Source organism: Plectropomus leopardus, chromosome 5, assembly GCF_026936395.1.
Source record: "Plectropomus leopardus strain MGB_pleo_1.0 chromosome 5, ASM2693639v1, whole genome shotgun sequence".
NCBI lineage: Eukaryota > Metazoa > Chordata > Actinopteri > Perciformes > Serranidae > Plectropomus > Plectropomus leopardus.
Genome location: NC_142180.1, coordinates 20,106,047 through 20,120,731, shown reverse-complemented (window position 1 = coordinate 20,120,731; position 14,685 = coordinate 20,106,047). Strand labels below are relative to the sequence as shown.

At 38.2% G+C, this 14,685-nt stretch overlaps 1 protein-coding gene across 2 annotated transcripts in view; it reads left to right on the top strand.

The window, feature by feature from the left end:
* The window catches only part of ankrd13c (ankyrin repeat domain 13C), a 37,737-nt gene extending 23,411 nt beyond the window's left edge, over positions 1-14,326 (top strand). Inside the window, exons 6-14 of one of the 2 annotated variants that reach the window (XM_088077680.1) lie at positions 640-706; positions 3,209-3,353; positions 4,482-4,613; positions 6,337-6,498; positions 8,013-8,063; positions 10,880-10,959; positions 11,466-11,564; positions 11,980-12,080; positions 12,225-14,326. In XM_088077680.1, the coding sequence (XP_087933806.1) occupies positions 640-706; positions 3,209-3,353; positions 4,482-4,613; positions 6,337-6,498; positions 8,013-8,063; positions 10,880-10,959; positions 11,466-11,564; positions 11,980-12,080; positions 12,225-12,355 (968 nt within the window). In that variant the 3' untranslated portion in view covers positions 12,356-14,326. The remainder of the gene's footprint in view (positions 1-639; positions 707-3,208; positions 3,354-4,481; positions 4,614-6,336; positions 6,499-8,012; positions 8,064-10,879; positions 10,960-11,465; positions 11,565-11,979; positions 12,081-12,224) is intronic. The other variant, XM_042482321.2, reaches the window with a different exon arrangement.
* Positions 14,327-14,685: the final 359 nt, after the last annotated feature.

The following is a 14,685-nucleotide window of genomic DNA, read 5'->3' as shown; positions in this document are numbered from 1 at the left end:
CCAGAAGCAGAATTTGTTCTCCAGCTTAATTTATACATAATTTACGCTGGTGAACTCTTACTGAATGCAGATGAAATAAACAGTGTGACTAAATGTACGTGCTGATAGTGGTACAGCAATATGTGCTTAGTCTGCACAAGTCTGGCCTCGGAGTGTGAGCCAGGGCTGAATTCTGTGTACTCACCATGTCTGTGTGAATTATTGACTAGGTGGGCACGATTATGTAATGGTTGCACGATAGTATCTAAATGTAAACTGGTTGTGTAACAGTGTGTTTGTAAATGGAAATTGTGTAGATAGTGAATTATTTGTAAGTTAGAGAGCTGAAGATTTGTGTGCCAAGAGAAGCATCAGGTTTAAACCAAGTCACCCCGAGTTCTGTCACAGGGAGTGCTTTGCATTTTTCGATGCAGTCCTTCACAGAATTATTTTGGGCTGTTAAAATATCTCGACTTTTGAGGAACAACAAGGGTAGTTCTGTTACTTTAGAAAGAGATACATATACAGCATATGTTAAACTAGTCTACACATCTATATGCTGCTGAGGCTTTGAAGAGGAAGGTCGTCTTCATTCTTGTGTGAGCTGTCTAAATTTAGACAGTGTTTCACACATCCTCACTGTATCTTTTCATGTTTCAGTGCCTTTGCTCTCCAGAATCCTGCCTTCAGACGCCTGTAAGATCTACAAGCAGGGCCTCAATATAAGGCAAGTCCTGTCAATAAATGTGATGCATTACAACTAAATGTGTGGTGTTTAAAGACAAAGTTAGGCAATTCTGCAGCTGCTTCGTAACACTAATATATTTTGTGGTGTCAAAGTAAACAAGAACAGCACCTTATGGAAATTAAACAGTGATTCTTGAAGAAAACTTTTTATGTTGGCATTTTGTCACTTTTAAGTCTCACTAATTCATCTGATATCTTGTGCTACACATTACAAACTCTCTTCCTCTTTCTCTCTACCGCCCCGTTTTTTCCCTTCAACCTAGTTTGGTTAACTAGAGTGTGAAATCAGTGCCCAGCAGTATGAGGAAGCTCAACGAGGACTTCTGTGTTTCAGTTTAAATCTGAGTCACAGAAGGAGAGTTACACTCCTTCTGTGTTCTGCCTAGCTCTCTTACAAAAGGCGTCAGCAGAAATTCGTCACACTCTGACGCACGCTGACACAACAATGACTGTACAGCAGGGATCCACGTCATTGTGTTTTGTGGCCACACCAGGCCACGTTTTGGGTCACTTATAACAGCCATGGCAGCTTATATGTTAGACTTCTTGTTCCCAACTAGTGGGTCACCGTCCAAAAGTGGGTCACAGGTCCATTCTGAATTGACCACAAGTGACTTGTCAATTTTGGATAAACATACTTTATTACTGGCCTACAGACTTTTTAAGGACCTTGTTTTTTTTTCTGGTACAGCAACTATTTATTGCCCTGTTCTTGGTATAATTTGACCTTTTAACCCTTTGAAACCTGGATTTATATCAGTTTTCATGTGTATTCAAGTATTTAAAACATTTGAAACCTGAGCAAATTGGTTTGATATATTTTAAAAACTTGTTCTCAGAAACTGGTTAAAGATGACAAGAAAAATAACCTGGATAAAGAGACGAAGAGTGAGAGGGCATCATTAGAAACTTATAAAAAAATGAGGAAAAATGTAAAGACAACTACAAGTATATTATTATAATTACATATTTAAATTTATGTTACAGAGATGGATATATTTTTAGCACTTTCCTTTACGCCATATCCTTGCTTGTTTTTTACTTTTCTTTTTTGCTAATTTTGGGATAATTTCTTTTAAAGTTCCTCTTTGCTTTCTTAGTATGTTTTTAAAAGGAGTCAGGCCAGTTTGTTCATGTTTCAAAGGGTTAACATGCTTTCCTTTTGCAGCATGTGTGTTTTTATGACACGATAATACGCACTATTTTGGTTGCGGTGCTATTTATTGACTAAGTTTTAAGTAATTGCACTTAATTCTTACAATGTGTTTTATTTCATTGTGTTCTAAGCCCATGTTTTTTTTTTACACTTTGTCAAATAAAACCGAATATGTTATATTTATCTTATGTGTGGGTCTTGAACTTATGACAAAGGAAAAATCTGGAGCAGTTGGAAACCACTGTGCTAGACAAACCAGGGCAGCCCTTTATCCAGCAGATGTTTCTATATTTGGGTATCATAACAAATCAACTTCATCTAATTGAAGAATGAACGCAGCACATAAAAGGGTGTGTTTGTGTCTCTGTGTGCTGTTGCTGTATGAGATAACCCCTTGATGTGGAGCTTGTCATTATTCTCCAAAACTGCTCCTGGCTGTCTAATTTGGTATTCAAAATGCCCTCTTATTATCCTGGAGTTGCATGGAGAGAAAGAGGGCGAGTGAAGGAAAAAAACTGTCACTGCAAGTTCATTTACATTCTGGTGCTTACAGTGTGTCAGGCCTGTCATACCTACCCATAGCACCTACCACTTTTTTCTCGTCCTCACAAGCAGATCAGCTATTCTCTTTGTTGTCATGCCTCATTCCAAGGCTATCCAATTTGACAGAAAAAAAGATGCTTGAAATGTGTTGTTGGTCTCCCATGGCAGTGATTACCATACACATTGTCTCTAAACTCTCAGTGCAAAGGTGTGACATCCATCACAGCTTTTCTTTTTGCTTACAGTTTTGAAGCTGTGTTTGCTCGTGTCTTGGCGGTGGCCAAAGTTAAACTCGCTGCAGCTCTTTTGCTGTCGTCCTCCATTTCCTTTCCCTTGTTTAGCTGCCTTCTCCTCATGTATAGAACAGGGTTACTGTGGATCCTCAGAAAGTCTTAAAAGGCACTGAATTTATACATCTAAAAATAAGGTTTTAATTATCATATAGATGTTTAAAATCTATATCTTTTTTTTCAAAAGTCTTAAAAACACTTAGACATTGTAGGTGGGATTTTAATAATCTTTTTCTGACATTGCATTGAAAAAGCCCACAATAATCAGGTGAGATTAAAACATAGAGACAGAACGCCTCCTGCATCAACATCAACACAGTCATGTTTTATGTTGCAATAAATATTTGAAAAATAAATAAAAATCACCCCTTACCTAATTAATTAATGTTGGTACCTGTTTTTTCTCCTTAAAATATTGGCTGCTGTGAAATTGGTCTTAAATGTCTTTCCCACATCTAACCCTTTCTCTGTATGTGTATATTTGTGTTTATAGATTGGACACTACCCTTATAGACTTTACAGACATGAAGTGTCAGCGTGGGGACCTCAGTTTCATCTTCAACGGCAACGCCATCCCCTCAGAGTCCTTTGTTGTGCTTGACAACGAGCAGAAAGTCTACCAGCGGATACATCACGAGGTGCGCGAGACACATAATGAAACACTGAAATCCTCACTTGCTCACAAGTTTGCAGTTTTCTTTATGACCCACATTAAGTGCTGCAACTAAAAATGATTTTCTTATTGAAAAACCTTTCAAATATTTTCTTGCAGGTCTTATATATATCATTAAAAGTACTCAAATAGTCTTAAGTTAGAATTTGTGAGATCTTAATTACTACAAACAGTTAATTTAATTTAATTTATCCATCTTTTGATTTCTTTTTTTAAAAATAAGTTGAGCTCTTCTGCACGAAGGTCTGCATTTTTAATGTAACAAATCATTAAACCTACCACTGAACCGTATACTGTCTCTTTACTTCCCACATAAAACCTATCTCTGTGTGGGACTACATGTAACTCTTACCTTTGCACTTAGCTGCAATTCTTGAACAAGATGATTTGTTCAAAAATCAATTTTAATTTGGTTAAAAATTGTGTAGAACAGTCTTAACTGTAGACACCTTTCTTTATTTATCGTATTATCCAAAAATTATTTTAAAAAAAAATAGAAAAAAAACTGGCTTTATATTATCCCCAGAGCCATACTCAGATATCTTCTTTTGCTCGACCAACACTTAAAAGCTAAAAAATGTTTAGTTCACTGTCACCCAAGACAAAGAAAAGCAGCAAATGATCATATTTTTCACACCTTTCGCTTGAAAGATGACCCTAACAAATAACTGATAGTCAAATTTTTTTTCAGATTATTTTTCTATAAATTGACTAATCAGTTATTTCTTTTAGCTGTATTGCATTATTGGTCAAAAAGAACAACAAACTAGTATTTTTTTGCAGATGCCAGAGTAAAGGCTGTTAAAATTAGAGAGGTTCAACCCCTGATGAGCATGAATGTTCTCCGTAAATGACAGGGCAGTGTTCCTACATGTTTAGATATTTCTTGTGAGTGGAAAATTTGACCCGAGTGTGAAACTTGACAAAAGGTCAGATTGCCAGTGTCATTAACAATCAGTCTCTGGGAAGCATTAGTATTCATGCAACATTTTTGCACAATCTGGCCAGCAGTTATTGAGATTTTTTTACTCTGATGGTGCTTTCTACCTCACACTGTATCTTTAGTTTCCCTGACACTGTCTTCTACTTTCAGGAGTCGGAGATGGAGACAGAGGAGGAAGTGGACATTCTGATGAGCAGCGACGTGTACTCTGCCACACTCTCCACTAAGTCCATCACCTTTTCCAGGGCGCAGACCGGCTGGCTGTTCAGAGAGGACAAGACGGTCAGAGTCCAGTGTTGTAGTTGCGTTGTGGTTGTTGTTATGATATCATGACCCCCACCACACCGGCTTTTCCACAGTCAGCTGTGGGTCTCGGGGTTCCACCTGGATGTGGAATTTCTGGAATGTTTAGTAGCTTTACTCAGACAGACAGTTGGGAATTTGATCAGTTCTCTTGGTAAGGCAGGAAATTGAAGGTACACAGATGTATATCAGGATGTATGTTACAGATTATGTGTAACATAACATCAATGATGATGGTTTTACTCAAAAGGATCTCAGGCTGGTGACCCCTTTACAACTTGTCTGGCCTGAAAAAACTCAAATGGATGAAATATTTAAAGGTCTGACAGTGTGCTGGTTATGCTCTCTTCTGCAGAGCAGCAGACGGCTCAGGCCACAGACTCCTGTCCAGCAGCAGCAGTCTCATATCAAACACAGAGTGAGAGGAGGGCTTAGGGAATCAATATGCTGCATGCAGCTGTACAATGAATTGTGTATTTACCTGTTTTAAGCAGTCACACTTGCTGTAAAGTTACAGTGATTGGACAAAATTGCAGGGCCGCACAAAGTTCAGGGAATGGCTGAATTTGCATTCATTCTTGTGATTGCAACATGGTTGTATCATATATTTTACTGTGTATATTTGGATCGGCCTGGTCTGAACTTGTTTTTTGTTCTTTTCCCCTCTTGTTTTAATGTTTTTGGGCAAATAAATTCAGTCACTATTTTGTGTTAAAGGGGTCATACAAGGTGCTTGTGGTGCTTGAAGTACTTTAATTTAACTACTATAATACCTTTATAATCGCACATTTTTAGCTTGTTCCTTGAAAAAGTACTATATAACAGAGGAGCCCAAAATGATAAGTGATTTTATAAATGTGTTAGATAAAGGGTTTTAAACTTGGAAGCCAAGAAAGGCTGTGCTTGCAATTATTTTCTAATGCCGTATGAGCTTCAAACCCTGCCTGGTAAATGCAAAATATTAAATATTATGCACCAGGATGTCGTGCTGGCCTCCAAAACAGTCACACCAAAGCAGCATTATCTGTGAGTGTGAGTTTTTAGCTGTAATTTGGCAAAAATAAGCAGCCGTGTGTGTGTGTAACTGTTGAGAATATTTCTTTGTGTTTGTTGGTTGCAGGGAGGGCTTCTACTGCAATTTTGTCCTTTCCTAACCACATGCCCAATAACTTGACCAGTTAATTAAGGATAAATTAATTTTAGGTCCCGATTGCATATGTTTGCTACGAATTTGCACAATTCTCTTACAAAATGTGGTTGTGGAGAAAACACGTTCATCCTTGAAAATAGAAAAGAGTCCTCAAAAAAGTACTTGAAAGTCCTTGAATTTGACTTGCTCCTGCCTGTACAAGCCTATCTGTAAATGTTGTTTCCCTGCGTCTTGTGGTTATCTCACCCCGTAAGCCTTCCTCTGTCAGAATCTACTACAGTTTTGCTGCTCCTTGCTGTAGACTGTCTACTCTCCTGATCATATTTCCTGCACTACATCTCCCACACCGAGCAGGAAAGAGAGTAAATAAATCAACCACAGGTGATAGGCTCAGAGTTAAAAGCAACACAGGCAGGGGGCATGAAAGTGGTGGATGAGTTATGTGGGTATTGCTTTTTGTCCTGTTGCTCCTTTGTCCTTTTCACACGTGTTTAAAAGGGAAATTGGTGACTCAGCAGGGGGGACTTATCAAACTGTTTCTTCTCCCACCAGGAGCGCGTGGGAAACTTTCTGGCTGATTTCTACTCTGTGAACGGCCTGGTGCTCGAGTCCAGGAAGAGACGGGAGCATCTGAGCGAGGAGGACATTTTGAGGAACAAAGCCATCATGGAGAGTCTAAGCAAAGGAGGGAATCTCATCGAGCAGAACTTTGAGGTGAGTCAGGCCTGGGATATGAATGTCACTTGTCATTTCAGCGGCGTGATGGAGGACGCAGACAGAGAGAATCTAATTTACTGTCCACAGTGCCCCCGCCACCATTACACATGAAGTTATTATTGGGCTTATGTGGCATCACATTACAAACATCCTGCCATAGATTGGTGATTGAAACCCGCTCTTTGATAACATGAGAATATGATTAACACTCACCATGGCAATCTTAAAAAGAAGACACAGAATCTCCCACTGTGCCTCTTATGTAGCTGACAATACAATCTGTACTTCAAGTGTCTTCAGTCTGCAGCAAACAACAGATCAGGACACTGTCGATCTAAGAATTTCTGAAATATTTAATAGTCGACTATTTCATTTATTGTTATAATATCATTTACAGGACATCATTAGCCCTTTTGTGATCTTGCGATCGATCGATCGATCGATCAATCAGTCCATGAGTCCATTTGTACTCATTAAAGATAGAAATTGAGGAAACAAAATAACTGAAATAATTAGTAATAAGAACATTATTATGACTAACATCAATATTAATAGTAATAATAATTATTGTCGTTATTATTATTGTTGTTTTTAATGATATTAATAATAATATACTCAAAAAAATACATAAGAAGCAAATGAAAGGATAAGGCATACAGTAGAATAATAAATAAATGTTTTAAAAATGATAGAAAAATTATATACCAACTAGTAAAACAGTTAAACGGACAAAAATCTATAAATAAATAGTCAATAAATAGGTAAATAAAGTTCACTGAAAAGAAGGATTAAAGAGGTAGGTCTAATTTGCATGCTCATGATATCTGAAGAACTGTGAAGACAAAGCAAATTAAAATGATAAGGGGAAAAAATAATTCCTCGTGATTCTCTAAACAATCAGCAACATTCAGCCTTGCAAAGGCCACCCCTTAATCAGAAAGTACAAGCCCCAGAGCAGGAACTAAAGATTCTGCAACCGAAACTGTCTTACAGAGACTAAATTTAGTCCCTTGTCCCTCTGGTGGAAATGCGCGTTTAGTACTTTAAAAGGTTCTTGGTCCCTCAGTTAAGTCCCTGTGGTGGAAACATCACCCTACATGTACCTTTCTGCACTGACAGTAAACACTTTTCTCTTTGAGATATGTGATATACAAGTTCTCCAGGTTTGATGTAGTTATCACAAAATCTCATCTACATATCCCCTCCAGTTTATTTTCATTCAGTGAAGTCGCACAGTGAGTCAGTCAAATCTGACTAAACTTGTACTGCGTTTAGTTGAATTTTCGGGCCACGTAGAGTGACAGACATTGTTGATCTTTGTCTTCATAAAGAAACTCGGAGGGTTTCTTAGCGTAAAACATAGAATAAATGACAGCTAATAGAGCACAGCTGTACATTTAGAACAAAGATGCACCTATAACAGACACTTTGTGACTCGCTGCTTTTTAGTAAAACTGAGATCCAGCTGGAGCATTGCTGTCGATAAGCATCCTGTTTACTTGTACCTGCAGCGAAACCACCAGTCCAGTCCTGAAACTCTCCTGTCTCGCTGGAACCTTGGGGTAGGATAAGAGTCTCTCCAACAAAATAATCCTCACAGTGCTCACTACTGTATCTGTGTACATATAAATCCTGTTGAAACAGCATGGACTCTCTGCCAGACCCTGTCAGTCAACTTTGCATGGTTTAATGAAAAATTCCTGTCTGATTCCACGCTGTTGTTTCTTTGACTTTTTATTTTATATTTCGGACATGAAAACAAAACGAGTATCTGCCCACTATCACTGGGGTCTCGTCCACTTTCCCCTTTCATCCACCATGCATGAATTTGAACTCCAGCACTGCCACCTAGTGGTAAAAGCAGAAAAACTGCACCCTCACAATCACAGGGGTGACTCTCCCACCCACCGTCACTCTAGTATGTTCCAGAGTTTGCTTAGAAAGCCGTCGTCTAAACACTGACCATAAAGCCAGTCGCACTGCGCAGTCAAAGCCTCTCAATACTCAATGGATGCTCGATTGTTTTCTGTAGACCCCCGTTGTTCTGTGCTGGGCTTTGTCTCTATCATCACAGTGTCCTCTGTTGTCTGTCATTGTATTTATACTCATTTGAATCAGTGCCCACTTATGTTCAAAAGAGAAAAGCTGTGTTTTAGTGAGTCTCGGTGTGGATGTAGAAGTAGTTTCCTCTCCCACCGCAGTGGAAAATGATCTCAGTGGGTGAGAAAAAAGCAGCTGCTGTGACGTAGCTGTGTTTACCACAGCGAGGGAGAGCAGGTCAGCTCTGCGCCTGTGGACACAGGGAAGTGTGGGGGGCTTTTGAACAGGGCTTGACACTATTGACCACATGGATGAAGGCTAAAACCCCCAGTGCCATGGAATGATGGAGGGGTGGGACCAGCATACCAGCAGATCAGGGCCTCTGCAGGCTGTGTGTACTCTGTCCTCGTCACAACAATACACCGGAGCTGATATACACAGTGTGAGAGCGAGCACTCAACAAGGCCGCAGCCCACAGTGAAAACACCAAAACATTTCTGTGATGACTGCGGTGTAGGTGGGAATGAAGGAAGATACCGTCTCTGTTTGATTCACACAGCTGACTGTTGGCGCAGTCAGGTGTCTCATCGTCCACAGCATTTTTTCACATTATTCTGCCCTAGTTGCCTTATTTAACCACAGCTTACAAAAGAGAGGTCAGCTGGTGTGAGTCAGTGTGAACGTTGGCAAGAAGAGCCAGTTCATTTTAGTGAAAAAAAGGATGGAGCTCACTGCAGTCCTAGTTCAGGCCCAGCAAGAGCAGATCGTCCAATCTTAAAGTGACGCTGAGGAAGAAATATCAGTTAATTCAAGACGGCCGAGTCAAGATCGTGTTTCTTGGGAAACTTGGATTATTTGATACGAGGAGGAAACTCCTACATGTTTTTATCTGGGTGCTTTGGAGTGAGGTTTGTTTGGTTTGCTGGGGAGTGGAGTCACAGTAGATAACAGAAATGATCCGAAAAAGGGTTCTATTATTATTTAGAGTAAGGGATGTCCCGATCGGATCAGAAGGATAGATATCAGGCCTGATCAATGTATTTTTTAATTTATTGGGATCGGTTATTTTGAGCCCACACCCCAACCAAACAATTGTTTACGTTCGCTGTCACATAGGTGTCATAACCGGAGAGCACGGTATGCGGCATCTAACGAGATGAGATGAGATGATGAGCTTCCAGTATCTTACTGTATGCGTCTTACTGAGTGCCCTGCATCGTTCGGCTTATTCATTCGTCCACGATCGATTTTATTGTTTGCCTTTATTTATGTTTTGCTACAGCGATGAGTTGAATATGTTTATTGGACTTGTTCTGTTTGTCACCACAGTTATTTTCCTCCAGTTCTTTGCTGTAGATGTTTTGCGCACATAAAGTTACAACCCGTAACCAAAGAAAGTAAACAGAAATAGAAAGTAAGCAGCTACAACCAGTAAATACAGCAACAGTTCATCCTCAACTTGCAAAGTTCCCACCCCAGCAGACATCCATCTTAGACTGTAAATTATACCGACTGCAGAATTTGTATAAATTTAGTACTCTGAAGTGTAAATGCAAAAAGGATTAACAGCAGAAACACTGTTTTTCAAGAACAAGTATGCAGCTAAATTAAACAACTCCCTGTGAAAATAGTATCACTCTTCAAGTATCAGATGTTTAGTAGGGCACTAAATTATTGTTATTTAGTTCTACAGCATGTGGAAAGCTGAACATGCCGGACAGGGCTCTGTGGCGTTAGTGATACACTGAGGCCTCTAGTGGGCTGTGCATGTCATCTCTGTGAGGAAATAAATTCAGGCTAAAACGTTGAAATAATATTTAAGAGATTCCATCACGTGACTGAGGTCTTCCTACACTAATGAGCTCAATTCATCTCTCTCAATTTATTGTTTTTAATTTTGTGTTTTAATGTGTGTTGTCATATTTTAATTGCTGTTGTTGTATTTTAAAATGTTGGGCTGCTATGACAACTTGATTAATTAGGTAATCTATCTATCTATCTATCTTTCTATCTATCTATCTATCTATCTATCTATCTATCTATCTATCTATCTATCAGTCTGTCTATCAGTCTGTCTAGCTATCTCTGTCTGTGTGTCTGCTGTTGAACAAGAATGGGGAGCTCACTGTTTTGACTAATTAAATGGCCATTTCAAAAACATTGATAGTTTAATCTTATTGTTTGATCCTCCGTTTCATGTTTCATCTGACATCAGTGTGAATTTTAAAAAGGTTTTTCATGGTTATTTCATTGTTTTTATAGGTGTTGCCCTGCAGTTTATAGATCTGCACCTAACATGTTGTTTGTTCTGTTTGTTTGTTTTCTTTTTGCTCTTCAGCCTGCGAGGAGGCAGTCTCTAACTCCCCCTTCACCCAACACTATATCCTGGGAAGAATACATCACTGCTGACAATGGAAAGTAGGTTTTTACAGGGGAACTAGATCGATAAGTGGAGTCAATGCCACACAGACACACTGTATTTGTAAATGAAGGAACACATTTTTGTGTCTTGTCAAATCAAGATGGATAGACAGACAGACAGACGGACAACTTGGGATTAATAAAGTGTCGTAGCAGCTTTTTCGTAGCAGTGACAAATGACATAAATACATTTAAACAACAGTGATAACTTAAACACAGTAAAAACAGATGCAAAGAATATGGTGACTGAAAGCCGGTAACTATCTTAATAAATAAATAAATATAGATAATGGCAAAATAGTGGAGAGATGATTCTGATTTCTGATTCTGCAGAATCATTTAATCTGTGTAATTGCCGTGCACATTTTTGAGCATATTGTCTCCTCGTACACATTGCATCCAATATTAATTATATAATTTTTTTTATTGATATATATATATATATATATATATTCTCGTTTTTGTGACATTATTTTCTGATTGATTGTCGTTTCTCCGCTCAGAGCTCCTCATCTAGGAAGAGAGCTGGTCTGCAAAGAGAGCAAGAAAAACTTCAAAGCCACGATAGCCATGAGTCAAGACTTCCCTCTGGGCATCGAATCGTGAGTCTTCTCTTCGACCTTCGCATCCAGACTATTATTGAAAAGCAGGCAGCCAAAATTTCTCTAGCATATGCAGAGTGATGATAAAAAGGGAAATTAGTGAAGATTGTGCAAATGAAAATTGGAATTGGGTCTTTACTGCTTTTCCTCATCCCTGCCCTACATTTACTAAAAAACCTGGCTTTGTTTTAGTCCTTTTTTATTTAAAGGTTTTAGTTATATTTTATTCTCTAATGACTGATTGTGTTTCAGCTTCAGTGTATCAAAGTATCAAAGTTCTGTCCCGTGGAAGTTTTGGATGGTTGATTCTGTTTATACAAGCAGCAAATCTAGTTACTGCTGTTGTAGAAATTATTACGTTAACCATTGTAATCTAACAAGAGAACCAATTTTTTTTTTTTTTTGTTCTCGTCAGGTTATTGAATGTTCTGGAGGTGATTGCACCCTTCAAGCACTTTAATAAACTCAGGGAGTTTGTTCAGATGAAGCTCCCCCCTGGCTTTCCTGTCAAACTCGGTAAGTAGATTTTTCATTTGATTTATTCTCCAGCTCATTTCAAAACACGGGAAGAAATCTACCACAGACAGGTGTTAAATTTCAAACTAAGCCTGTGAGATTTCCAGAGATATAATTAGTAGTTCTACTCATGTTTCCCTGCAGACATCCCTGTCTTTCCTACGATCACAGCCACTGTGACGTTTCAGGAGTTTCGCTACGACGAGTTTGATCAGTCAATTTTTACCATTCCCAACGACTATAAAGAAGACCCTAGCCGTTTCCCTGACCTTTAACCTCTCAAGTTTGAACAGGAGACAAACGTGCAACGAGGCAACGTTATGCTACAAAACATAATTTTTGAATTACGAAAGGAATAATGGAGGGAAAAAGTATTGTTTCTCGACAGTTTATGGATTTCCATCACCCATGTCAATCCTGAACGCAAACGGCAACAAAACCATTGAGTTTGACATACAGGACTTGAAAAGCTGATGGAGGCCTACAATGGCATCGACAGTCGACATCTCCTCAAATTAACAAGGAGTTTTGAAGCTCAGCGTTCCAGGTTTTTACTTACACCTTCAGATTTGGTTTAATCCATCAGCCGAGGCAGGGAGTGCAACAAACATGGAGCTGAGAGTCTGAATGTCTTATCAGCAAAAGGGCATTGAAGTTAAAAATAAGTGACAGCAGAGCAAAGACAGACATCCAGTTCAGTTGATGCTATGTATTTAAGTATGTAAGTAATGTTTATAAAGGGAATGTGTTAAACTGACCTGTAGTAAAGCACTGATATTAATGTGTGAGTCGTTGGGGAGGATTTCCACCAAAAATGACATTTTAGGTTTTTTTCCTGCTTCAGTAAAAAAAAAAAAATGTGATATTAGATCTGATGTCACACCTGTAATAATTATATTATAATAAAATCAGTTTTTGCACTCAATTATTTAACAATATCAAATTTAGTAAAGTGGCATCTTTTGTAGGTTAAAAACCTAAAAATCAGTTTTTGCAGAATTCCTTTAAGTGTATGCGAGTGTGTGTGTATGTTTTGGTGTGTGTGTGTGTGTGTGTGTGTGTGTGTGTGTGTGTGTGTGTGTGTGTGTGTGTGTGTGTGTGTGTGTGTGTGTGTGAGTGAGTGAGTGAGTGACATTGATTACCGTGGGCATGGAGTAGCATCACTGAACTTTTGGGCACTATTTAGATCCACTACAGCCACTCTACATTAAGTTGAGTTCATAAATGCTCATTTTGTGATACTCAACCCTTAATCCTGCATTTTAAAATGTTATCGTTTAATTAAGGCAACGCTAGAAATGTTGCAATCTTTATGGTACCACAACGTTTTCTCTTAGTTTGTTGGAGTGGCAGCGTGTGTAAGTAATGATGTCTAAGCCTTTTGGTTTCCTACTACATCTTTGTAAACTATGTAACAAACTGTACAATCGTGCTAAAAAAAAGAGAGGTGGGGCTTGTATAGGAGGTAGTGATTAGAAAATGAATGAATGAATGACTGCAACATTCATGCCATTTTTACACCCTAACAAGAACCAGGCTTCCCCCCTGCACAGTTGTAAATATGTGTTTTATGAGCCTTTGTCTTTGATGTTCTGGGGGTTTTTTTCAGTTTGAGATGTCCTCTGCAAGAGGAGGAGTTGCGGATTTGTTTTTCTTTGTTTTCCCTCTTTTTTTTTTAATGTAGCGTTACAAATTAAATGAGAGTTTGTTGATTTGTAACATGGTGGCTGTTGCTATTTTTGTACATACTTGTAACGTTTTAAAGGAAAAGTGAGTCTCTTAATTCTTTTGTCGTTATTTCCCTTCTCGCTTAATCAGATATCCCTTACAACCTCCTCCAGATGTTTTTAACAAAAGATCATGTCCACAAGGTAAAAGCACAAAGCACAGAGCTTCCTCTGAAAATGTAGTCCAGGTTTTGACTGGAGGCAAGAAAAGTTAAACTCATAAGGAGAATAAATTTGCTTTATTACATCCATATTCAGTATCATAACCAAATACAGTACATTACATGTTTCTCAGTATAGGTAAATGCAGCTAAAGTTACAGGAAGTGTGCCTCCTCACTGACAAAACGCTTGACTTTTTATTTGATGCTCCTTCCGTTCTTTAGCTGCTTGAATTTTCCATGCTTTAAGTAGGAATTTAATCCATTTAAATGTCTGTTTTACAGCAAAACTGTTGTATAAGTCTGCGACACTATTTTCATATAAAATGTACTAAAATAAAAACTCCACATATCTTTAATTTTGGACTCCCATGTCATTTGTGTTCCTAAGTTACTGTTTTAATAAATGAAAAAGAATATAATGGAAAATGCCAAAGTATAGATGGTCATGTTAAATGTTGTAGTATGATATATTATGCCTCAAAAGATTTATTTTACAAATGCTATAATTAAATGAGTGTTACAATTCATGTTAAAATCATAGTTCACCATTTACTGTAAATTAATACGGAAAAAAAAATTAAAAAAACATTACATATAATTCAACGTGTGTGTGTGTGTGTGTGTGTGTGTGTGTTTGTATATATATGTACATATATATATATATACATATATATATATTTACAAACACACATATACATGGTTGAATCTGTTAATA